Below are 24674 nucleotides of genomic sequence, written 5' to 3'. Positions count from 1 at the left end.
GCAACACTCATAACCAAATTTGAAAAGTCTGCTTATTCATAGAGTTAATTCATAGTGTTGTAGCTATGTTCCCTTCCCAGTTCGTTTTTCAGATATTTGTTCATTGAGAGCATCAACAGATGGGGTGGGGCAGGGGAAAATAGATGGCAAATTGTAAGAAACCAAAGAAATGGTCTTGTTTGTGTCCAGGTCTTGCTTAATAGATCCTCCTTACCAGAAGCAAGAATTTTGTTTTATATATATATAAAACCCTCTTTAAAACCTGTTTACATTGGTCTGATCTTCCAAATATTTCACTTTACTGATGAGTTTTATATTATGCCCTTACATAGTCAAAGTAATCCATAATTCTCTTGCACACAAAAAATCCCAGCGCCCTTGTTTTGTGGAATTCCTCTCTTGTGCAGCATAGATGAGTAGCTTTGCTCTAGCACACTGTAGCAATGAATGCAGCCCAAAATATTATTCTTGTTTCATACCTGTTTTTTTAAAACTAAATGCAAGTTTATGTAGAATTATATGCATCTAATTGATGACAATCATCTGATCAACTACTTGTTTTTTTTATTACTTGGATGATAGCCTTGCGGCTTAGACAAAAGGAAATCTTTTGCACTTATTTTCGACTCATTTCATACATCCAAGGTCACTTATGTCACCTCATTTATGCTAAGTGGCCAGAACTTTTTCAGAAGCAGGAGCTGGTAGCTCTGTTTAGCTTGATTGACCCTTATTTCCATTTCCATTAAATCCCAAAGAACATGGACATAGCCCTATTTCTTTTCGGCGTGGTTTCAGCTTTTCCTGAGCCAGGGTGATGCAGCCTTCCTTGAATAGAGGATTTTGAAGGGCAGCAAAGATAAACTATTTCTACCACTATGGGAGGTGCATTTTGGATTTTCAACCCCTGAAGCAAGTGCTACACTATCACTTCAGCCCACAGGTGGTCTGAATGTTCCTCCAAACAGACAGAAAACCCTTCATAGCACACCAAAGAACCCTGACATAATAGGGAGAAGCAGGAACCCTGCTCCCCGCCACCCACTTCTCTACATGTGTGTGTGTGGGGGGGGGGATTTGTCTATTTTGTATAGTCATGTGAGTTACTATATTCAATAGTCAAGAAACAGGTTTAACTTCTCATCTGTTCTTTGAACTTGGCTTTAATGTGATGTCATCATTTAAATTGTCAATGAAACACAGACTTCAAACTGGTTCAGTTTTTCCGTGGGAATATTTGCATTTGAAGTCTGTCAGGAGTGGGAGATAATATCAGTGAGTATCAAGATGGAAAACTTTCAGGAATAATTTTCTTAAGAATAATAATTGCTTGAAGTTGTTTCGTTCAAAGGTGTGTTATGCATTTTTATGCTGACATGCACACTGGTTTTGAAATGGAACAATTGCTGGACCTTCTACTTGAAAAAGCAATGAGGTCACAATACTATATTAGTGATGCCTCTGTTGTTGTGGCAACTATTGATGTCATCACCTTTGTCTTTAATCCCTTTAACCTTATACTGAGAGAAAGATTGAGGTGGGCTCATTGTTTCCTAAACATAGGCTTTTAATTAAAACATGGCTGGAAAAACGTTCAAACATAAATGCAACTTCCTTGAAATAGCGTTTTAAGAATGTATAACAACTTTACCCCCAGAGAACATGGGTTTGCCTGTTCTCTTGAAAATACACTCGTCAGATCTGTAAAATACAACATTAATTGTCCATGAATTTATTGGGCCATTCAGAGTTCTTCTTGCCTATTACGTTAATACTTTTTGCACAACTCATGGGTTGCAAACTGGTAAAATTCTTTAAGGCCTACGTTGGATTAGATCGATCTGTGCCTCTGAACTTAATATCCGGCCACAAGAAAGAGGTGGTAAGTTTGTTGCAATAACTGCATTTTGGTTTAAATACAAATCTTTTAAATAGTAATTCTAAACCTGGCAACTTTTACAAGGCAAATATTATTCCTCCACATGTTCGTACCTAGGTTTCGTTACCATGGAAAATAACAAACAACAATCTTTGACTTTCATGCATGGAAATATTTTTTTTCCCCATCCTGCAAAGATCATTGGTTAATACAGGGGTATCTTGCTCTTTTGGAGACACACAGGGCTATAACCTCCCTCCACAGTGAGATGGAGAAAACTTTAAAAAAAAGCCTCTCCATCACTGGAGTCAAAATCTGTATCTTCTTGCCTCATGTCTTGCTCTCCTATAATGCAGATGTAAACCACTTTGAGGTTTCTTGAAATGTAAAGCGGTGTACAAGGTCAATTTATAAATAAATGCTGTCTTGCTACTCAAGAATAATGGCTCCTAGCCACTTATCTGTGGAACCATAAGAGGTAAATAATGCTAGAATGTCTTCAGTTCTATCCAGAGGACTTCCTGCTTGCTAGTTTCACATGGTTTACTTCTTCTTGACAGGATTTAGGGAGAGCTAGCTGCCAACTTTGGCTACAGATAAGCAGGACAAAGCAAAAAGAGTTCCTTACCATTTAAAGAGTCAAAAATAAAAATAAAAATAAATAAAATTTTATTTGTACCCCTCCCTCCCCGGCCAGAGCCGGGCTCAGAGCAGCTAACATCATATAAATAATACAATGTGCATAAAAACAATCAATCAATTAAAATGTATTGCAAAATTAATTCAAATAAATTAAAGTTAAAACTGGACAAATGACAATCCTCAGGTTAAAATTGAAAGCGGTTAATACTCGCCAGGACCAATTGTTTCCACTGATATTCTAAGGACCTGTGAGCGGGCTCCTTTGTGCTTGGAGTCAGACTGAACCCTGACCAAAGGCCTGGCGGAACAGCTCCGTCTTGCAGGCCCTGCGGAAGGATGTCAAATCTTGCAGGGCCCTGGTTTCTTGTGAGAGTGTGTTCCACCAGGCCGGGGGCACGGCTGAAAAGGCCCTGGCTCTGGTCGAGGCCAGTCTAATGATCACAGCAAAAGAACAAAGCATCCATTCTCGGAATAAAGGTGTTCCCAATTAAGGATTCCACCCACTCCCCCCCCCGGTCACTTCCGTCTTGCAACCTGATCTCGCAACCACTATGCTTTTTGTGTAGCCACCTTATCTGCTCTACGTGACCCTGGACTGATATGCTGAATACTTTCCAGCGAGAGAGAGTCTGTTAACTCTCTCTCTCTCCCAGTTCTTCTTCTCCTAGCTGTTCACCACCCAGTTCTTCCCAACGTTTGTCTTCTGAACTATGTCCCTCTGTGAACCACTCTTCCAAATCTATACTGTCCCAATACTCCTGGGCAGCTTCAGGATCCTGCTCAGGAGCAGGGGGAGGGGGAGGCTCCCACCATTCCTCATCAGAGCAGTACTCCTCAGCCTGGTCTGACACCAGCTACTTCTTGTCCATGATTACACAGGGAACTCCAAAGAGCTAGGCTGCTTGCAGGAGATGAGGGGGTGTTGTGTTCCCAGGTATGTGGGAGGACTGAGAAAGAGGAAGAGAAGACACGTGGGATTTGGGATTAGAGGCATAGAGGGTGTGGAATGCATATAAGTGGAAAGTTGAATAGTACTATGATATTTTTACAAAACATCCTATTACAGTGGAAGCTCAGGTTGCAGATGTAATCCGTGATGGAGGCACATTGGCAACTCGCAGCATTCATAACCTGCAGCGCCGCGTCTGCACACATGCAGGATGCGATTTGGCACTTCTGCGCATGTGCAAAGCGCGATTGGCGAAACCCGGAAGTACCGTATTTTTCGCCCTATAGGACGCACCGGCCCATAAGACGCACCTAGATTGGGGGGGGAAGCCCCCCAGGCGCGGGGCTGGGGGTGGGGAAAGCCCGAGCTTCCCCAGCCCCCAGAACGGGTCGGAGAGCAATGGCGAAGGTGAGCTTTGGCATCGCTCTAGGAGCTTGCCGGGCAGGGGAGATAGCTTCCTGAAGCCTGGAGAGCAAGAGGGGTCAGTGCGCACCGACCCCTTTCGCTCTCCAGGCTTCAGCAAAAGCCTGCATTCGCCCCATAGGACGCACACACATTTCCCCTTCATTTTTGGAGGGGAAAAAGTGCGTCCTATAGGGTGAAAAATATGGTAACCCTTTCTGGTACGTCCAGGTTTCCTGCAGTCCGTAACCTGAAAACGCGTAACCTGAAGTGTCTGTAATTTGAGGTACCACAGTATAAGTACATTTCAAACGCAGTAACCCTTTGTAGTTGTTGCACAGACATACAGCTATTTAATGGCAGCAGCAGCAGCAGCAATGAACTAGGTCTGAACCATAATGTTGTATTTTCAGAACACCCTTTTACAAAATGCAAAAACAGTGGCATGGGAAAAAGGGTTGGGAGACGAGGCAACCCATCAGATGGCTTTCTTGCACAGGATATAGTTCATTTTGGATGCCAATGATGGTCCTTCCTAGTGTATTACTTTGACAGCGGTGCTTATTTGGCTGTAATTCCCTGTGCAAGGGAGCGATGGTCTGGTTGCTGTAGAAACAGGAACCATTTCCCCCTCTTCAGTAGCTCCCCAGTTGGGGTAACACAAACAGAGTTGAAACAAATCCACAAAATAGAGGAAAGTAGATTTTGTCTACTGATTTTTGGTACCATCAGTTGTGGCTTTTACAGCTAAAATAGTACCTCACAAGGTCTGTGCTGGACTTGGGTAAACTGCTGGTCATTCTCTCCCCCCAACTATGACAGCCAAGGAAATAGTAATGTCTTCCCATGATTAGCAGTGTGCATGACCTATTTTATTGATTGGAAATGTTTGCACATCTTTCAGTTTTCTGGAACTTGCTGATGCTGCATTCTTGATAATTAATTCTTGCCTTCACAGATGAGCAGGCCCTCTGCTTTCATCCTATGGTCACACCGTTACTGTCAAATGAGTAGTTTTAAAAAGTGGGAGAAGGAAATAAAGTAAAAATGCACTGTGGGGGAACGTGATCTAGTTGGGGGATCCCTGGAGAATATTATGAAACCGACTTCTTTGTTTTAAATCCAGATTTAAATGTCCTCTTCTATATTATCCTTTGGAATTTTGGTGAATCACTAATGTTTAGCCACAGTTCTGCCAAATGCAAACTTGGGATCTGCAGAATTTTGAAGCCAGATCTGAATTATTATAGAATGCTGAAATTAATGGAGCACTGAATAATGGAAATTTGAAATAGAATTCCCTTCGCTCCCTAAATAGGCTTCAGTTTCAATTTAGTGCAATAACCTTTGATGCGCTTCATGAAAAAGAAATAAGCCACAGCAGCAACTGAAAAACAGGAACTGAACAATTTATGCATTCAGCTTGTTTCCAGTAGCAATACTGTTTGCTCATTTTTCATCAGTCCATGTTTTGCACACTAATATAAATGTGTGCAAAGCTGGAGGTGGCTTTAGGACTACCTTTGTTTTTGTTTGGTTTTCCAAATAACTCCCACCCCCTTTTAAAAACAACTTGTAATACAGTCGTACCTTGGTTCTCAAACAGAATGCATTCTGGGAGTCTGTTCGACTCCCAAAACTGTTTGAAAACCAAGGTGCGGCTTTTGATTGGCTGCAGGAACATCCTGCAGCCAATCGGAAGCTGCGCTGGACGTTCGGCTTCCGAAAATCGTTCAAAAACCGGAACACTCACTTCTGGGTTTCGATTGTTCAGGAGCAGATTGGTTCGGGAGCCAAGGCATTTGAGATCCAAGGTACGACTGTAGAGCGGGTGTGTGTGTGTGTGTGAGAGAGAGCTCTCAAAGAGAATTGTTTGCCTGTGTGGATTGGAGGACATTCAATTGACAGGATGACTCCTTCCACTGGACTGGATGGGCACGGTCTCCCCAAGCCTTTCACAACCTCCTTCAGCCATCCCACCCTTCAGATCAGCCCTGCCTTTGGTCAGGGTAGGATGATGGTTTTTTCTCTGGGAAGAAATAATTATTTAGTGCTTTTTTCCATTTTGTCAGCTTTCAGAGAATTTGGGGGCGGGGTGGAGGGAGGTGGGCTTAGCAAAACTGCTTGCATGAGTTTAAGCTAATCTTTGGGTCCTAGTCTTTAGCATCACTCGAAGCTTCCACAAGTCTTTCTGTGGGCCATGCCCCCTTTTTAGCCCAGTAAAAGTTTGTGTTGTGTGTGTGTCTGTCCTGATTGTGGCCGCTTACCTGGACATCTTCCCTTTGCTGCTAATCTATTTTATTAAAGTATTTTAGCCAGATTTGTTTTCTGTAGCTCATACTGGCAAAAATAATTGGTTCCGTGCAAGAGAACCATCTTAAATTTTGTATATCCAAGTTATTGACCTTCTAGATACTGGGCTGTTCATGTGATTCGCTTAACAGTAATGCTTTCTTTCCACCTAATGGGTGGATCCATAGAGTTATTGCCCTCAGATTTCTAAGAACAATGTCCTAATTGTTGGTCTTACCGATGGCTAGTAGGAGTGGCTGGTCACTAATCGGGTTATCAGATAAGTGGATTTTTCTCATTTGTGAGTTTTAAACCAATTTGCAGTTGGAATGAATGTCCTGAATGTAACAAATGTATTCTCAAGGTGGGGCTTTCTCTTGTCTCTCTGCGGCAGGGCAGTTCTTGCTCTTTGAATTAAAACTACCATAGTCCTTTGTATACGTGCAACATAAAGAATTTAATTCTACTCAGTAATAAATATTTTCCATGCGTCCCTGTTTTATGTACAGTATAGAATTTTGAGTATGCAAAATGCTAAAGAGGCCTTTCCTTCTACAACCAAAACTTACCTGTGAATTTGTCACTGATATTCCTGGTTTAAGATTGGTCATGCGCTTGGGGAATGGAGGAAGAGAGATGCACTTAGGGAAGGTTACCCAAAGAACTCACGGCCAAATTTTTGAGGCTAGCGCAGACTTGACTAAATGGCATTACGAGTTTTGTAATATAAATGATAATCTGTAGTTTCTAAGGTAGCAGAGAGCCATGCTGGTATGTTAGGGAAACGACTGAAAACTAACATTAGGGCAATACAGTGGTACCTTGGGTTAAGAACTTAATTCGTTCTGGAGATCAGTTCTTAACCTGAAACTGTTCTTAACCTGAGGTACCACTTTAGCTAATGGGGCCTCCTGCTGCCGCCGCACGATTTCTGTTCTCATCCTGAAGCAAAGTTCTTAACCCGAGGTCCTATTTCTGGGTTAGCGGAGTCTGTAACCTGAAGCGTCTGTAACCCGAGGTACCACTGTAGCTTTGTGAGGTTGGCCATCTGTCATGGATGCTTTAGTCGATATTCCTGCACTGCAGAGGGTTGGACTATGACCCTCAGGAGTCCCTTCCAATTCCTTGATTCTATGAGAAGCATCACGTTGGTGTTGTGGTTAGAGTGTTGGCTCTGGAAGACCAGGGTTTAAATCCCCACTTACCTGTGAACTTCGCTTGCCAACTTTGAGCTGTTTAACATGTCTCAGCCTAACATACCCCAAAGGATTGTTGTGAGAATAAAATAGGGGAGAACCATGTTTGCCACCTTGAGTGTTTTGGAGGAAATATGAGACTTGGAAGTTCGAAAACATTATGTTTTAAGCTGGTTTTTATAAAGTAATATGCAGGTGTATAGGTTCCCCATAACTTTTCAGGCTGGATGTCAACTCCACCCTACAAAAGGTGGGTGGGCTGGTGTGTTATTCATCAGTGATGTGATTTTTTTTTTAAAAAAATAGTGTTTTATTTTTGAATGTCTATTTTGGTGAAAGCTAAAAATGAGTGAATGAGTGCCGTTCCCCCCCAGCAAATGTAAATATAGATTTGGTTCTAGGCTTTAGCCTTCGGGTATGGACTCGTCAGGGCTGACTCAGGCCAGTTACTAAGTAATCTGTAAAATGGGAATAATAGCAAGTGGTCTAAATCATAAAAGAGTGCTTGTGAGGGCAATCACGAAAGCGATGCTGAAATATTAATGAATATATAGCTTCATCAAATGTAACAGGAAAAAGATGGAAGCAATCCCCTTGCCCCCACTGTTTAAAACCGTATTGTAAGCTCCTTGGGAGCAGAGATTTTACTATCCTGTAGAAGCACCAGGTTCACTGAAGAAGCTGCATAACAAATGATAGCATAGTCGTACTGGCAAGGTCTGTACCTTCTCTCGGCTCCTTACAATTCATGCCGTGTTTTCTTCTTCTATAAATTAAGAGTGAAAGCCTAGAATAACTAATTCAGAAAAGCTAAAAATAAGATCCATTATCCATAGAGGTAGTCGGGATTTCTGTGCTCTTTCCTCCCCTCCACCCTTCACTGTACCAGCTGATATTTGAGTAAGTGGCAATCGATCTTTGTAATGTCTGGTTCTCATTTTTCAAAAAACGAAAGGGCTGTGGCTTTAAGTAATCACTGGCTGCTTGTGCCAAGTGCAGAAGCTGCAGTGTCTGCTTCTGTGTTGGGGGGAGAGACCAGTAGAAGAAGTACGGTAACTGCAAAGCACAATGAAGCCGAGCTGAGGCAGTGTCCAAAGGAGCGCTACCTAGCTGTGAGTTAAGCGTGGGCCAACCAGTTTGGTTTGCGGTAGTCCCTGCCACCTGTACATGCCTGCTACGTGGATGTGGTTGGGCAGAGAACCTGAACGATGGGCTGCTCCAGCAGCAGAATGTGCCTGTATTCTCAGTGTGCTGCAAAAGAGGTAATTGGCATTTGCGCTGTAGGGGCTCTCCTGGAATAACAAGGATTTTAAAAGCAGTGGCTTGCTGCAAGCAAGGTGAAAAATGGTTCCAGCAGCTGGAGGGAAGGCAGGCTGGATCTGGCGACCTCTGCAATGTTCTGCTCTCCACAGCAGTTGCTGCATCTTGGAAGCAGATAGCATACTGAAATGCTCGCACAGCATAGATTTGTTATGTGGGTGCTGTTTGGTGCTTTAGTCAGAACTCTTTACTGGGGTGTCCAGAAACTTCTTTTAATACAGGGTTTGGCAAGTGGGAGTGGAAAGAAAAGTAGTGAAGTATAGATTGCAGGCTAACTTTGCGCTAACAGCAGAAGCACTTTGGACTCTTAAAGATGACTGTAATTTTGGTGTTTTGTGCAAAACCTTGACAGGCACAGCAGCTTGTAGCTGCCTTTTAAATTTTGCAATGAGGCTTTATCAGTTTGTACTAGCAGGCTAAGAGTATTCTGTGCCGAAGCTTATGTTTACCTTTGTTACAAAGTACATTACACGTATTGTTTATCCCTAACGATGTTCTCGCAGTTATGGGTTGGAGGCAAACATTGTGCATCCTGGAAGTTTACTTGAATGCTACTTAATACAAACTGTTTATTTAATCCTTAGCACCCCCACCCTTCTTAACTTGCAAACTAAAGTTTTGTTAACTTTAAAGTAAATTGTGTACTTAACTAAAACCCCACTGAAGAGTACTTTAGCCATTGGCAGAGTTCTTATTGCAAGTTACGTACTTCCTTAACTCAGGGGGCCATCTGTGTTTTTCTAACATTATGAAGCTGTTGTCCTGGATGATTCATATCTTGGCTTCACTTTCCTGTTTCTTGTCATTCTACAGATAGCAGGCAAGTTAAGCATTGGCAAATGTTGTATTTTCTGCTTGGAGTGTTCACTAACATTCCATGTGCCTCTGTGTTGTTTTTTTTCCTCAGAGGGAGGAAGTGGTAAAACAACGTAAAGAGCTGTCGATAGAACTTGTCAATCTTCGTGGAGAGTTAGGTAAGTACAGGCTTCTGTGCTGTCCTTTGCATTTTTTTAAGAAAACAACCCTTAAATGAATGCAGCGGCAAAGCTGATTTTAAGACACACAGTATTGAACCAGAACAATCTAATCCCCTGACTGTATTCATATGTTTGTGCTCTGCATTTCTCTGGAGTGTTGTCTGCCTGACCCTTGGGTTCATCGAATTCCTGGCACCAACTTGACTTAAGCCTACCAGAGCAGCCTCCTGGAAACATGTGTCTAATGGTCAAAACATTTACTGGGGGTGTCTTTTCAGCATGGATTTTGTTGTTTGCCTAAATGGTTTTGCAGACATTTATCCCGCATTTTGCCAGTAAGCACACCAACTGTAAAAGTGTGCTGTATCTTACTCATTGCCATGTGTCATGCCGGGCTCTGGTAGACAACAGGTCTGAAATGAACTTGGGTGCAGGTTAATTGTCACTTACAGTAATCAGATTAAATGCTGCAAGGCAGCATAGCAGATGACCGTAATGCTAAAATGGTGAGAGATGGGGTATGGCTTAAATTGGCCAAATGAGAGTTGCCTCTTAAAAGCTTTAGAATCCTTGACTTTTTGATAAGAGAGATTGCTGTGATAGGAAGAGATGTGTGCTATTTGTCCATTTTGCTTCCGGCAATAATAGTAATAATAATAATTATATATGTGTGTGTGTGTGTGTGTGTGCGCGCGCGTGTGTGCACGTACATGCACTGCCCATCTGACTTGGCTGCCCTAGCCACTCTGGGTGCCTTCCAGCAAATTAAAGCCCATTGGATAGCCCTAGGTATAATGCAATGATTTGGCCTCCATTTCTCTTGTAATGTGGAGGCAAGTCTGGCCTACCTTACAGATTTGTTGTAAAAAAAAATCAATCAGATGATGAATGTGGAGCACTTAATGAAAGTGCTATCTATATAAATAGTGTATTTGATGTATTGAATCTGTGCCTGTGAAATGTGGTTGAAGTATATACCCTTCGTTTAATTCAGAGATACTTGAGCCTTTTTTATTATGAGAATAATTACATGTCACATTCTTAAAACGGGGTGAATGTTTTAAGTGGTGGTTTTCAGAAGAAATCTTTGTGTGTCACACATTAGAGTTAGAAATGCCCACTTAGCTTTCAGTTTGCATTTGAAAAATGCTTCAATCATAAGAGGCCTTAAAATATTTGGGCCTATTCTTAAGGGCTTTGTGGCCTACTGCGATTTTATCTGCTGGAAGCTTACAATACGTTAGGCGAAGAGCCCTTTTTTGTTTGGCACTGTGGATGTCTTTGAAAGATTTTTGTGTAAAACCATGTGCATAAGCTTAATTTCTTAAACTGGTTACTTTCCAAATGGGAGCTCTGCTGCTCTGCAATGATGCACTAGGGAGAGTGAAATGCTCCTTGCGCTAAGTATTTCACACACATGAAGTAACTTCATATTGGGTAAGCAGAATGATAATGTGTGCAAATGCTATTGATCTTCTCGGTTCTTTCTCTCCCCCCCTCCCAATTTTTAATATGAAGTCTTTACAGAAGTCAGAATAGCTATAAACACTTAACAACTTGGGCAAGGCTAGATTATGACATAGAGTGGGGATTTTTGTGAGCAAACTCTGTTTCACTTTTGAAAGAACTGGTGCTAGGAAACTAGGGAATACATGGGAAGCAGGAATAGGGGGAGAACATGTTTGGGGATTTTAAAATATAAAACTGTAGGGGAAGCAAGTTGTCATTGATTCACCTACTTCTGGCGTCATTGAAAGGAGAGGTACAGTAACAATGCTCTTAAGATATTATGGCCTTAGGTGAAACTGAGCTCTTTGAATGATGACCACATAGAGTACTTGTGCAAATCTGATTAGTTAGGCTGCTTTCAGATTATCAGTGTACTAGCTTTGGTTTGGATAAACCTTGGAAGCAAGAGGGTATTTTTCAAAGAAAGAAATAATATTCCAAAATAGCATATACTGTACATCATAAACACAGTTAAATACTATAGCACGCTCTCTTGAGCAAGAGAGAGAGCTATATATGTAAAAAATAACCATGTGTGATAAGTCAGAAGTCCAATTTCAAACATGGGTGCAATAAAAGATGGTCATTAAAAGATGTGTGTGTGTGTGTGTAAGGGAAGCATCTGTTAAAATAGCAGGAAAAAAGTAGCTGTGGACAAATAAAAAGGCACAACAATAGGCATCAACAAAGATGCCAAGCAAACTTCCTGTGCAACTTTTATAAAAGTCTTCTGTACAGTTTCATTTTATATAAAATTTCTGGAAATTTAGATGAGCATTTGCAGAAGGCAGACCTCCTGAAAGCTCTGGGAGAAAAAACCTTTAGCTTTTTAAAAGCATTTTAAGATGTGGGACTTGAATCAAATGTTACGGTCTAGAATTTACCTAGAAACAAGAAGCTGTCGTAAACTAACAGGCAGCGGCTCTCCAGGATTCCAGTGAGGAAGACTGAAGCTGAAACGTCTGCCTGCAAAACCTGTTTTCTCACAGAATTAGGGTCCTATCCCTGAATACTATAGGGCTGGAGGAAAGGAAGAAACTCCCCATGTGTCATCAGAGATGGCATTCTGTTGAAGAGGGCTATGCTTCCCTAAAAGAAGTCCTGTGAGCATGTGCTTGCAAAACCATTTTATTTACATAGAGCGTCACTGCATTTCTGTCTTCAGTAACCGCTTCTGCAGCCTATGAGAAATTGGAGAAAGGTAGACATGAACTACAAGCAGCTTACGAAGGATTTGTGCAGCAGCTGAACCAGCAACACCAAAGAGATTTGTCTGAACTGGAAGAAAGGCTGAAGCAGTTCTATACAACAGAATGCCAAAAACTACAGAGCATCTGTATCGAAGAAGCTGAAAAATACAAAGCACAGCTCCAAGAACAGGTAGGCAGGATGGAAGTTGGGCTGAGATTCATCTGCTGAATTTCTTAAGTACAACCTCCTTTATTCAGATATAAAAATTGGCAAAGGAGATAACCCTTGATCATGATGAATTAAGCAAAGGTCTGTTTCATTAGATGTATGGAGTGTCATCCTGAACTGGCAGCTCTGTGTATATGCAGGTATGTGGTTAGAGGGGGAGGAGGAAGGAATTGAGAGGTGTAAGGCTGAAGGGAAACAAAATGTAGAAAAAATGAACAGTAATAATTATATAAAATAAAAATAGCCACAGTGGCAATTAACACGGCTATGGTGGTTGATATCGCAAACATCCTGGCACACGGTAAGCGAAATATGTTGTTGTTCCTCAGGTTGACAACTTGAATATTACACATGAAAACTTTAAGCTAGAGCTTGAAACCAGTCATACGGAAAGGATAGATGAGCTGAAGAAGAACCACGAATTGTCCTTTACAGGTAAAGTGCATAGCTTATCTGCTTTGATGGTACCAAACACATTGCATTATTGCTGTGAGAGAGGAAGAGTTTCTTTGCTGTGCTGCTAAATACATTTATTGTTTATAATCCTGGCAGTGTGACAAGAGGTCAGTACCTTATTAAAACTTCCCTGCCAAAATAACCATGAAAACCCACACTATGCAGGTATTGTAAAGAAGTTAGGCGAGTACACTTGTGCAATGTTAAGACTCTAAACATTTTTTCAGAGCTCAAGAATGCCCAGGAATTAGAAAGGAGGACACTTGAAGAATCTCTCCAAGAAAAACAACTACTACTAGAGGTCTGGAATTTCTCTTTTGCTTACTAAGCCAGAGGCAACTGTAACATTGCTAGATTTAGATGCCACCACAGTGTCAAAGTCAACATGTACCTTGTATTTGTAGCACAACCTGGAACATAGCTGTCAAGTGTCCCTTATTTGGCGGGACAGTCCCTTATCCCAGCGCCATGTCCTGCTGCTGTCCCTTATTGATGATGTCCCTTAAATTTCCCGGGTTTCAAAGCAAGCAGCTCCTCTCTCTCTCTCTCCCTGCTGGTCAGGGAGGAGGGAAGCTCCAACTGTGTTGCTTGGCTGTGTTGCTCACCCAGTAAGGAGTCTAGGAACGACTGGGGGGTGGAGTTTGCATGCCTTGTGCTGATCAAATCGGCCGCGTTGCCTGGGGACTCGCCTTTGCTCAGCGCTTCCCAGCGGAGAGGTGACAGTGGTTTTCTTTGAGGCTTGAGGCTTTGTTTGGCTGCTGGCTGGGCTTTCTGCCTTTGGCTCGGAGGGGCTCAGAAGTTGAACATACCTGTGCCCGGAAAATCCTTTATTTTGGCTGCTGATCCCTTATTTTTGAGGCTGCTGGCCCCTTATTTTCAAATCTGTAAGTTGACAGCTATGTCCTGGAACTGTTGCCATAGGGCCGGCCCACCCCACCCCACCCATGAGGCCTCGGGCAGCAGGAGCTACAGGGGCAGCAGATTCCAATATAAAGGAGATCTTTATTCCCCTTGTTCCTGATGTAGATCTTCATTCACTCCTTCTTCCCTGATCAGGAGGGGAGTGCCAGGTATCAAAATGTCTTGGGCCAGCCCAGAGTAGCCACAGGTACCTTCAACTTGATCTAAAACTACATACTGGTACAAGTTTGTGGGTGCTGGACATTTCTAAATTCCTTGATTCAGTAAGTGTTCAGTAAGGAATTTAATTAAGATCTGGGGTGTTAACACTTGGGAGCTAGGCCTGTGTGTGTCTTAAGCTGTGTGCTAGACACTTCTAAATCCCCTGGAATCAGCAAATTTCAAAAGCCAATTAAGACCCATGTGTATAGACCTGTGTGCTAGACACATCTGATCCTTTGGAATCAACAAGTGTTAAAAGCTAAACAAGCCAGGCTAGCTTCCTGTGTGAGGTGATAGCCTAAGGGATGAGCCATTTAGACAATGAGCAGAACCTTTCCCTCAACTGATAAAGCCAGAGTTTAGAGTAAGAAGTTAGGAGTTGTGACCGAGACACAAAACAGCAGGCAGAGCATGATGGCTGTTTGGACCCAAAGCTATGTTTATGGAAAAGGCAAGACCCTTTTGGGGTATTGATGCTGTGCACTCCATTATAGGCTCAAGTTGCATATATTTGTACATAAACCATATAGCATAAAAACACCACAATCTCCGCTGTGTTTCGTTTTCTAAAAGGATACATAGAGCACTTGGAACCAAACCCCTGGGAACCTCAAACTGCTCAGAGTTTGGGGGTGGTGTGCATATTTCTGGTTATCCCTTAGAAACCATGGGATAAGCAATTCAACTCCCAATTCTTTATAAAACATGCATTTTATTTTTATATTTTTGCTTAGACAAATTCCTTGGCCAGGACAGCTATGCTTTGGAGCATTACTTCTCTAAACTCTGACCTACTGTTTGTGTTAAGGATCTCTGCAACTTCTAATTTCTCACACTGGGGTTTTCTATTTAGCGTACTTGATAGCAATTTCCTAAAATGTTACCTGGCTTTATAGCAGAGGCTCAGGTCTTAAGTTTGGGGTGTTTTTTGTTTGTTTTTAATCTTTTAGAAAAAGATTAGTGAATTACAGAGTGAAAATGATTCCCTGAATGAAAAGCTTAAGTTGGAAGAGCAAAAACGTACAGCCAAAGAAAAAACAAATATTGTAAGTACTGACTTGCTTTTATAATCCTCTAGAAATAGCCTTTTTTTGTGGGGAGGAGGGGAAGGCTGGGATCTACTGGGTGAAGGGGAGCTTGGAAAAATAACGTATCCTCTCCTTCCATGAGTGAAGGATGCCCCCCTGCTGGATCAAAAACCTTTGTGCTCGTGCAAAGGGACCAATTAGGCATCACATTGTCTTATCTCAATTTCCGTGCTGTGGCTTCACTATTAATGTTCCAAACATGAATAGCAGTTACGAATGTTGTGGCTTAAACTGATGAATGGCTGCTTGACCAGGTGTGTTGCACTAGGAGCATCACACTGCATATGTGGGGTATGTGTGTAATTAAAATACACATACTTGCTGTGTTTTTGTATGTGTGTGTATACAGTACATCCACATAGCTTAGCTGGTTTTCTATTTATAGTTGTGTTTTTTTAAAACAACATCCAGCCCTATGATTCCTGGATAGGAAGATAATATGAGCCTTTGAACCAGGTGTATTACATTTTTTCTTCTGGGTCTACAAATCAGAGTAGTGGTGCATTTTCTGCAGGTTGAGTTACTGTAGTTTTAAGTTGGAAGATGTGGTGTGGGTGTGGGTGTGTGCAGAAGACGAAAAAGCATTGTCTTTCTCCTTAAACCCCAAAGTTGACAGATGTTTATAGTCTTGCCTGCACCTTGATCTTTGTTATCTGTTCCTATGTTTTTGGCTGTTGCTGTGCTTTGTTTGAGCTACATTAGATTATCATATTATCTTGGCTCTTGAGTTTACTTTTGCTACTGGTCATTGTTATCAAGATGCAAGGAAGATCTTGCTTGACATGAGGAAAGCACTGGTGCAATTAGATGCATACATACTAATTTGGTAGTGGGTTTTTTGTTAGAATTATCCCTAGGCAATATGGAACTGAGTAATGTGTGCACCAAAATCTTATTTATTTTCTGGAAATACTAATTTATCAATATTGTATCTGGCATTTCTCAATAACAAATTTAATTACCTGAATCAGTATTACTTGTAAATTAAAAACACAGTGTTTGCATGTACCCCTAGTTAGAACCAGAATCTATATCAGCTGCTTTTTTTCAAGATCGGATCTCCATAATTTTAAAATATAAAACAATTCTGGATAAATTTCAACAGACAGATGTGTGTGTACATTTTCATTACAAGATGATTTTCTATGGTTTCATGGTTAAAGCCCATTTGAAGTTTTTATCGTTATAGGTATATTTTACCTTGGGATAGATATCCTTACGCGTGGTTTAAAAATACAGCAATATACCAGAAAGTGACCACCTTTATCACTTTTTACAGCAATAAAATAATTTCACAAGAGCTGTAAATACATTTAGAGCATTTGTGAAAGTTTTGTTTTAAAGAGACTTTGTTATTCCTCCATACAAACAGCTTGCGAGTTTGAAATTTTTTAGATGTACCTTGGTGTGTGTGTGATAAATGTTTTCCCCTGCTTGGCTAAGGAAATCTGTAACAAGTCAATATTTACAGTCATAACTTAAAATATGTTTGCTATGCATGGCAACCTTGAGGGGCCTCCATTAACTTTGCATGTCATTTTGCAGAAAAACCCTCAGCTTATGTATCTGGAACAAGAACTGGAAAGTTTGAAAGCAGTGCTGGAGATCAAAAATGAGAAGCTACATCAACAAGATATCAAATTGTTGAAGATGGAAAAACTGGTGAGCTTTTTCTTGGAGTGCTAGGCTTCCAAAAGCTAGATTTGTGCTGATAATGCAAAAGTAGACACTGTAGCAATAAATTCAAGTTACAGAGGAGTTAAAAAGGAGTAAAACTGGAAAGAGGAACCATAATACTCCTCTGTGGAGCTAACGTAAATTAATTAGCTTTAGCTAAATAAGTTTCCACCTATGAACTTTTGCAGTCCATCATTCTCTCCGTCTCAGCCCATCCCATCTGTCATATAAACACAGTACATCACGAACTTTTGTAAGGGTTACGGAAATATGTGGGGCCCTTTGCACACTTAAAATACTGAACATTTAAAACAGTCTGTATAAATCCAGGTACATGGTATAACAATTCTGCTCTGTTGATATGTAAATTGGGGGGTGTTTATGCAAACTTCTGTTTCTCTGCTTAATATTGCTAGAGTAATGCAGATGCAGAGCAGAATAAGCAATATTCTGAGCAGTGACCCCATACAGGAAACTCTGAGAATGGTGGTTTCAGAGACAGAGAGATGCGTGCCTCCCTCTTTTACATGCTTTTTAAAGTGTGACAAATTCTGGAAGTCTGTCGCTCTGCCAGAGGCAGGAGGAGCCAGCAGGGTGTGTCATCTAAATGGCAGCAGTGAGGCTGGGCAAACATCATAATACAGTGGTGCCTCGCAAGACGAAATTAATTCGTTCCGCAAGTCTCTTCGTCTTGCGGTTTTTTCGTCTTGCGATGCACGGTTTCCCATAGGAATGCATTGAAAATCAATTAATGCGTTCCTAGGGAAACAGTCTGTCCCCCGACCTCTTCTGAAGGCTGGGGGGGGGGGGGACAAGGGCTTTTCTTCCCACTGCCAGCCTTCAGAAGGCTGTTCTGAAGGCTGGCGGTGGGAAGAAAAGCCCTTCTTCCCACCTCCCGCCCCGCAAGCTCCGGGGACAGGAGGGCTTTGCTGCCGACCGCCAGCATTTTAAAAGCCCCTGCTGTCCCGGGGCGATTTTAAAATGCTGGCGGGCGGGAGCGAAGTCTCCGCTGCCCCGAGGAGATTTTAAAATGCTGGGGGTCGGCAGCGAACGCTTCGCTCCCGCCCGCCAGCATTTTAAGATTGCCCGGGGCAGCGGAGAAGTCTCCGCTGTCCCGGGAAGGCAGGCGGGGGGAGCAAAGACTTTTGCCCCCGCCTGCCTTCAGAAGAGGTCCAGGACCTCGTTCCGATGCCCGGCGGCGGGGTGAGAGGTTCCCGCCCCACCGCCCGGCATCGGGGCATCGTTCCGATGCCCGGCGGCGGGATGCGAGGTTCCCGCCCCCCCCGCCCCGCTTCGGAGCAGCGTTCCGAAGCGGGGCGGCTGGGGCAGGTGTTCCCGCCCCCCCGCCCCGCTTCGGAGCAGCGTTCCGAAGCCGGGCGGCTGGGGCAGGTGTTCCCGCCCCCCCGCCCCGCTTCGGAGCAGCGTTCCGAAGCCGGGCGGTGGGGGCAGGTGTTCCCTCCCCCCCGCCCGGCTTCGGAGCACCGGGAGAAGCGATCTCCCCGCAGCCCCTTGCTTCAAAAGAGGTCCGGGGGCAGCGGGGAAGAAGCGCTGCGCTTCCCGCTGCCCCCGGACCTCTTTTGAAGCAAGGGGCTGTGGGGAGATCGCTTTTCCCCGCAAACCCTTGCTTCAAAAGAGGTCCGGGGGCAGCGGGAAGCGCTTCCCGCTGTCCCCGGACCTGGGGCTGCGGGGAGAAGATCGCTTCTCCCCGCTGCCCCTTGCTTCAAAAGAGAAGACCCGCTGTCCCCTGGGCAAGCTTCGTTTTGCGAAGCAAGCCCATAGGGAAATTCGTCTTGCGAGGCAACTCAAAAACGAAAAAACCTTTCGTTTTGCGAGTTTTTCGTCTCGCGAGGTGTTCGTCTTGCGGGGTACCACTGTAATCGGGGACATTGAGATCCCAGGACAGTGGGTGCCATTGTTTCTGAGATGATATACTGGTCTCAGAGCACATGTAAATAACTAAGTTAGGCTTCTCGTCTCTAGAGCGCACAGAGAAACAGATTATAAATCCAAGGGACAGGGAGCAGGGCTAAATAGTATTTATAATTTTAGAGATTTTTATACTGCCCTTGATCATTAATTCCACAGCATTTAATTCTTAAACCTAAACACAATACGCTGGCCATAAATCCAGATTGTGCAGCCAGAAACATAAGGATGCTGAACAGAAGAAACTGGAAGACTCCAGTCAACTCTCCCATTTTTCTTTCAATTATAAGGTGCTTCTTACTGGTTTTAACAAGACAGACTAGATTAGTGCAGGGTGAAGGAGGCATTTTACAAGTTTGTAGTAGAGAATTTTTGCTTGAGCTCTGGAGCTGTAATAGCAAGTTTTTCAAATAATAATAATAATGTTTGTGGTAGATTTTGAGATGTTATTTTATAAATTGGCACAATAGGACAACCTGGCTTCATCTAAAATAAATTTGCCTCTCCCTCTCCCCACCACACATTAAATTTGCACATTTGTTCAAGGTGGAGAACAATGCAGCCTTAGTGGAGAAAATGAGAAAGCTTCAGCAGGAGAATGAAGAATTAAAAGCCCGGATGGACAAACACATGGAGCTTTCGAGGTAACTCTAAAATACTTGTTTGAGTTGCTCTTGTAGTTTAACAGCTGCCATAGTCCTGTTGGGGGGGTGGATTTAGAAAGTAGAGAACTCAAGTGAAATTGTACCGTGTTTTTCGCTCTATAGGACGCACTTTTTCCCCTTCAAAAATGAAGGAGAAATGTGTGTGCCTCCTATGGAGCGAGGACGCCATAGCCCTGCACCCCTCTCCCGGCTGGAGAAGTGACGCGCGACTATGGCAGGAGCCTCTCTGCTGTGCCTTTCTGCTGCTCCCTGACCTGCTCTTTGGGGCTGGTGGTGGGCTTCCCCCCGCCAGCCCCAAAGAGCAGGTCGAAAGGAACCTGAAGCCTGGAGAGCGAGAGGGGTCGTTGCACACCGACCCCTCTCGCTATCCAGGCTTCCAAGGTAGCTGCCTGAACACACCTTAAACGGCACCTTGTTTTAGAGCGGGAAAACAAGAAGTGGAAAATTCTCCCCCTCTCTGCGCAGCACCTCCTACTGCTTCGCTGAAGGGGCGCTGGGCAGAGAGGGGGAGATATTTTTTTTTCTTGTTCTCCCTCCTCTAAAACAAGGTGCGTCCTATGGTGCGAAAAATACGGTATATACTGCAGATTACCTCAAGCCTATTGCAGGTGGGGCGTGCCTGCAGTAAAAGGACAAAAGCACAGCCCACACAGCATTTGAATGTGGACTTACCTAGTTAGGCAAGCCCCTCTGAAACTATTAAGAAATTGTGCTAAGAACAGTTTTCAAGAGATTCTGCTTCATTACTTATTGTACAAACAGCTTTGGAGAGCCACTGCATAGAGAATTAGTACTACAGTGGTGCCCCCTAAGACGAACGCCTCGCAAGACGAAAAACCCGCTAGACGAAAGGGTTTTCCGTTTTGGAGGTGCTTCGCAAAACGAATTTCCCTATGGGCTTGCTTCGCAAGAAGAAAGCCCATAGGGAAATCTCCGGGGACCTCTTTTAAGTGCTAGCGGTGGGGAGCAAAGCCTTCCCCCCCCCTCCGGCCTTCAGAAGAGGTCCAGGAAGGCCGGCGGGGGCCGAAAGGCTTTGCTCCCCACCGCCAGCATTTTAAAAGCAGTCCGGGATAGCAGGGAAGCGCTTCCCGCTATCCCGGAGGGCTTTTGAAGGCAGGCGGGGGGGAGCAAAGACCTCTTCTGAAGGCTGGCGGGGGGCCAGGACCTCTTCTGAAGGCTGGCGGGGGGCAAAAGTCTTTGCTCCCCCCCCCCCCGCCTGCCTTCAAAAGCCCTCCGGGACAGCGGAGAAACGCAGCGCTGCGTTTCTCCGCTCTCCCGGGAAGGCAGGCAGGGGGGAGCAAAGACTTTTGCCCCCCGCCCGCCTTCAGAAGAGGTCGGGGGACAGACTGTCCCCGGACCTGGTCTGAAGGCGGTTTCCATAGGAACGCATTAATTGATTTTTAATGCATTCCTATGGGAAACCGTGCTTCGCAAGACGAAAAGACTTGCGGAACGAATTAATTTCGTCTTGCGAGGCACCACTGTACTTGGTCAATGGCTGAGGTTCTGTGTCCTTGCAGAAGAGAAAGCAGCCTCCTTAAGCTCTTTATATTTAAACTATGCTGGATTTGTGAAAGTACTTGCTCAGACTGCTTATGTTTGGAGTTAGACTAGTAGTCCTTGGTGGTAACCTTTTCTGAATCGTGGAAGAGTTTAGCTTTTAAAAAAGAGGATCAGATAATTACTCTTTCCCCTTTTGCTGTTTCTTGTGCCTTCAAGAAGTTTGCTCTCCATCCCTTGCAGCAGGAAGCTCAGTCCCTACTGTTAAAACCTATGCGAGGAAAGTGGCTTGGCTTTGCCCTTTTGTAGGATTACGGGGCTACCATCTCTTAAGGGCAAGGATGTAGAGCAGGCAAGCTCTGCAGTTTGTTACTCCGGTCCCTGTCCACAGAGTTTCCTTGCACCACAAGCAGCTGACTGGCAAACCACAATATGGTCACGTGATCATTCCCCCTCTAGCTCAAGGTTGAGTGCTGACAGGACTGGAGCCACAACAAAACCACTAAGGAGGAAGCAAGTTACCTGCACACACGAGTGAACTCTCAGGTGTGCAGAAATACAAAACGTAAACCAAAGAGAGCAAAAAGCAACCTCCAAACAGCCCAGGGAAACTGCCCTTAAGAACCACAGAATTCTAATTGTTGGATGGGAGAAAAAACATCAGAGGTTAGGAGAGCTGTGCTGCAATCCTCATCACCACCAATCATTGGCTATGTTGGCTGGGACTGGTGGGAGATTAAATTCAGCAACCATGTCTGTTAACTCTGGGGAAGGCTGTAGCTACCTGAAATCCTGAACAGAAACACCTTTGGGGAAAGATGGTACACTGCAGCGTATTGTTGCTAGTCCAACCTAGACAGTAATCGTCTGCTTTCTCTCTCTCTCTCTCTCTCTCTCTCTCTCTCTCTCTCTCTCTCTCTCTCTCGTAACAGGCAACTTTCCACTGAACAGGCAGTTTTGCAAGAGTCTCTGGAGAAAGAATCAAAGGTAAATAAGCGCTTGTCAATGGAAAATGAAGAACTTCTGTGGAAGCTACACAATGGAGACCTGTGCAGCCCGAGAAAACTGTCCCCCAGTACTCCACCAATGCCTTTTCAATCGCCAAGGAATTCAGGCTCCTTCTCCAGCCCAACAGTGTCGCCTAGATGACACCACTGAACGAAGAGACACTCTCCATACAGGCATTTCATTTTTGGTCTGCAGAACTAAAAAACATGGATCGAGGGAGCAAAGAGCTATATTAGCTGCGCGTGATTGAAATTTAACTGGAAATGACTGTCATGAGAAATGGCTGTAACGTAATGGGAGTTCGTGGCTAGAACTCGAAACAGTGCATCTCCTTATTAAAAGAATACAAAAAGACTTCAGTGATAACTTCTCTGAACATTGTTGCACAAGCACTTAAAAGAGCAAGGAAAGTCTTGTTCGGTTTTTTGCCTTTTTTCACCTAACTCTAGGGAGAAAAAAAATATGCTCAGGGGCTTATAAATAAAAGATCACAACCTTTAATACGTTCCTTATTATAGACACCTTGAGACGCCGAGTGTGGCATGAGTGAATTGGATGTATCACACGGTGAGTGTGTTATGTGTGTGTGATGCAGCCACCTTTGCTATGTATATTATAAAGGACGAAAGCTGAAGAATAAAGTGACATGTACTTCATAAATAAAATATTGCCATTATGCATGTTTCATCATAGATTTTTCCCTTCTCTGGGACTAAGGAAAAGCTGCCGCTTGTGCTCTACGTTTTTCCTTATCTCTCTGCTTCAGTTTAGTCAAAGGATGATATTTTTATTTGATTTTTGTCATTGTCTGCCTACTTGCATAGTGGAATTTACGATGAGACCGATAACCTCTCATACCACAAAATATCATTCAAAATATTTTTAAGCTTCCCCTAGGTAACTATATAAGAACGGGGTTTCTTTTCTCACCTAGTTAAATGTTCTTCCCACTCCTTTTTTTTAGATATCTGGTGGTAGATAGTTCAGACATGCAGCCCTTTCCAGGGTGACGACAGCTGTGGAGAATAATGGTCTGATTTGACTTGAGATCACAGAATTTCACACTAAAGGAAATATATATATATATATATTCAGATGCTATTATTAGAATAGAACAGTAGGATTGGTTGTGTTCCCATAATGCACTAAGCCAAACAGTGAATGTGCAGGCTCCCAGAGAGGAGCTGAATAGCTAGAAGCTCCTCCCTAAGAGCCCATATGTTCATTCAGTTTTGCCTAGCCAAGGGTTCGGCTTAGCATGTTGTATGAACACAGCCATTGTGTACAGCTGCCAGTAGCACTTCCTTGCATTGCGAAGAACAAACATCCCAAACTGATAACTTGTCGATGTGCACTTTAACCAACTGGCTGCAAGACTGCATTCCCCCATTTCATTTAGCATGAGATTTTCAGGAATCAGAAAAAACAAAAACTGATTATTTTGCTGACATGATAGGTTGAAGATGTCTGTGTCATAGGCAACATTCAGTGCTGCATTACAAATCTGAAGATGACTCACTGCATGTCCGCTCCTGTTAATGACCTGTTCAACATGTATTCTTGTATGTACAAACGCATTTTTTATTATGGTTAAACACTATCTCTGCTATCAGATCTAGATGGGACTGTTAAGTGCTATGGCTTGGTTATGGAGTCATCACTCACACATCCAAGACGCACTGGTACCGTCATTGCTGTTGAATAATCAACTTGTTAATCAAAGCCTGATGAAATCATAGGGTTGTAGCTGATATGACAGTTGTACAAGTGAGAGACTCCCACTTTTGCAACTGGGCTTGCCCATCCTCTCCTTTCCACTGCTGCCCCCCAGTACCCTCAATCTGCTTGAGGGTTGGAGGCACTCTGGAGCAGATTTTCTGGGGGCACAGAGGGATGCAGGGTACAGGAGTGGAAAGGAAAGGCATGTTGCACAAGTGAAGATTGACCCACGCATGCAATGACAGCATTGGATTCAACCCATAGTGGTTTGTAGCAAAGATGTTGACAATTTGAGAGCTAGGTCTTGAGATATCCTTGTCCCCTTCCATAAAACCGAAGGAGCACTGGGAAAAAACGTTAATAAACTTGGAAAACAAAGTATCAAACCAAATGTTTTGTTTAGGGTGCAGAAACATTGGCTTCAACAGCAGAAGGTTTTAGTTATTACTGACTGAAATATTACTCTGTAATATGAAAAATTCAAGGATGAATTATTTTAATTTTACATTGTGTAAAGTGTGCCCCCCCTGTGAAGCATTTTGCCTGCCCAAACCCATTTATGGCACTGTTATGTAGCTAGAGATATCAGCACTTCTAAATTAACTGTTGTTCAGAGATTGATTTATATAACTATGAAAATCCGCTATAGGCTGAAACTTGGCTTAAAAGTATGACTTGGAGCAATTTATTTCTTTGGCAAGGTCATATTTGATTATATGTACTTGAGTGTTGAAAATTAAAATAAATTTTTTTTACTGGTTCAAGACTCTTGCCTGTTTAGACATAAAAGCAAAAATACTGAGGCTAAAGAGATAATTTTACAGTTACATCCACATTCTGAGCCATTTATACAGAAGAGGCTTCTGTTTTAGATGACCTTGCACACAGTAATAATAAGATTGAATAAGCTGCCACAGAAAGTGGTGTT

At 43.2% G+C, this 24674-nt stretch overlaps 1 protein-coding gene and 1 long non-coding RNA gene across 3 annotated transcripts in view; both read left to right on the top strand.

Moving 5' to 3' along the window:
- Nucleotides 1-24510, top strand: part of MTUS1 (microtubule associated scaffold protein 1) — a 109786-nt gene extending 85276 nt beyond the window's left edge. For both annotated transcript variants that reach the window (XM_081924367.1, XM_081924366.1), the window contains 8 exons: nucleotides 9588-9654; nucleotides 12332-12546; nucleotides 12915-13020; nucleotides 13269-13342; nucleotides 15114-15209; nucleotides 16797-16913; nucleotides 19401-19498; nucleotides 21952-24510. In XM_081924367.1, coding sequence (XP_081780493.1) covers nucleotides 9588-9654; nucleotides 12332-12546; nucleotides 12915-13020; nucleotides 13269-13342; nucleotides 15114-15209; nucleotides 16797-16913; nucleotides 19401-19498; nucleotides 21952-22168 — 990 coding nt within the window. In that variant the 3' untranslated portion in view covers nucleotides 22169-24510. The remainder of the gene's footprint in view (nucleotides 1-9587; nucleotides 9655-12331; nucleotides 12547-12914; nucleotides 13021-13268; nucleotides 13343-15113; nucleotides 15210-16796; nucleotides 16914-19400; nucleotides 19499-21951) is intronic.
- Nucleotides 15523-16713, top strand: LOC309377467. Its single transcript, XR_014171602.1, has 2 exons — nucleotides 15523-15592; nucleotides 15637-16713. It is a non-coding gene; the product is annotated as an uncharacterized lncRNA (long non-coding RNA).
- Nucleotides 24511-24674: the final 164 nt, after the last annotated feature.

The sequence above is a fragment of the Podarcis melisellensis genome (assembly GCF_964234715.1).
Source record: "Podarcis melisellensis genome assembly, chromosome: 9".
Taxonomy (NCBI): domain Eukaryota; kingdom Metazoa; phylum Chordata; class Lepidosauria; order Squamata; family Lacertidae; genus Podarcis; species Podarcis melisellensis.
The sequence above is the reverse complement of the archived record's forward strand: the minus strand, read 5'-3'. Positions and strand labels throughout refer to the sequence as shown.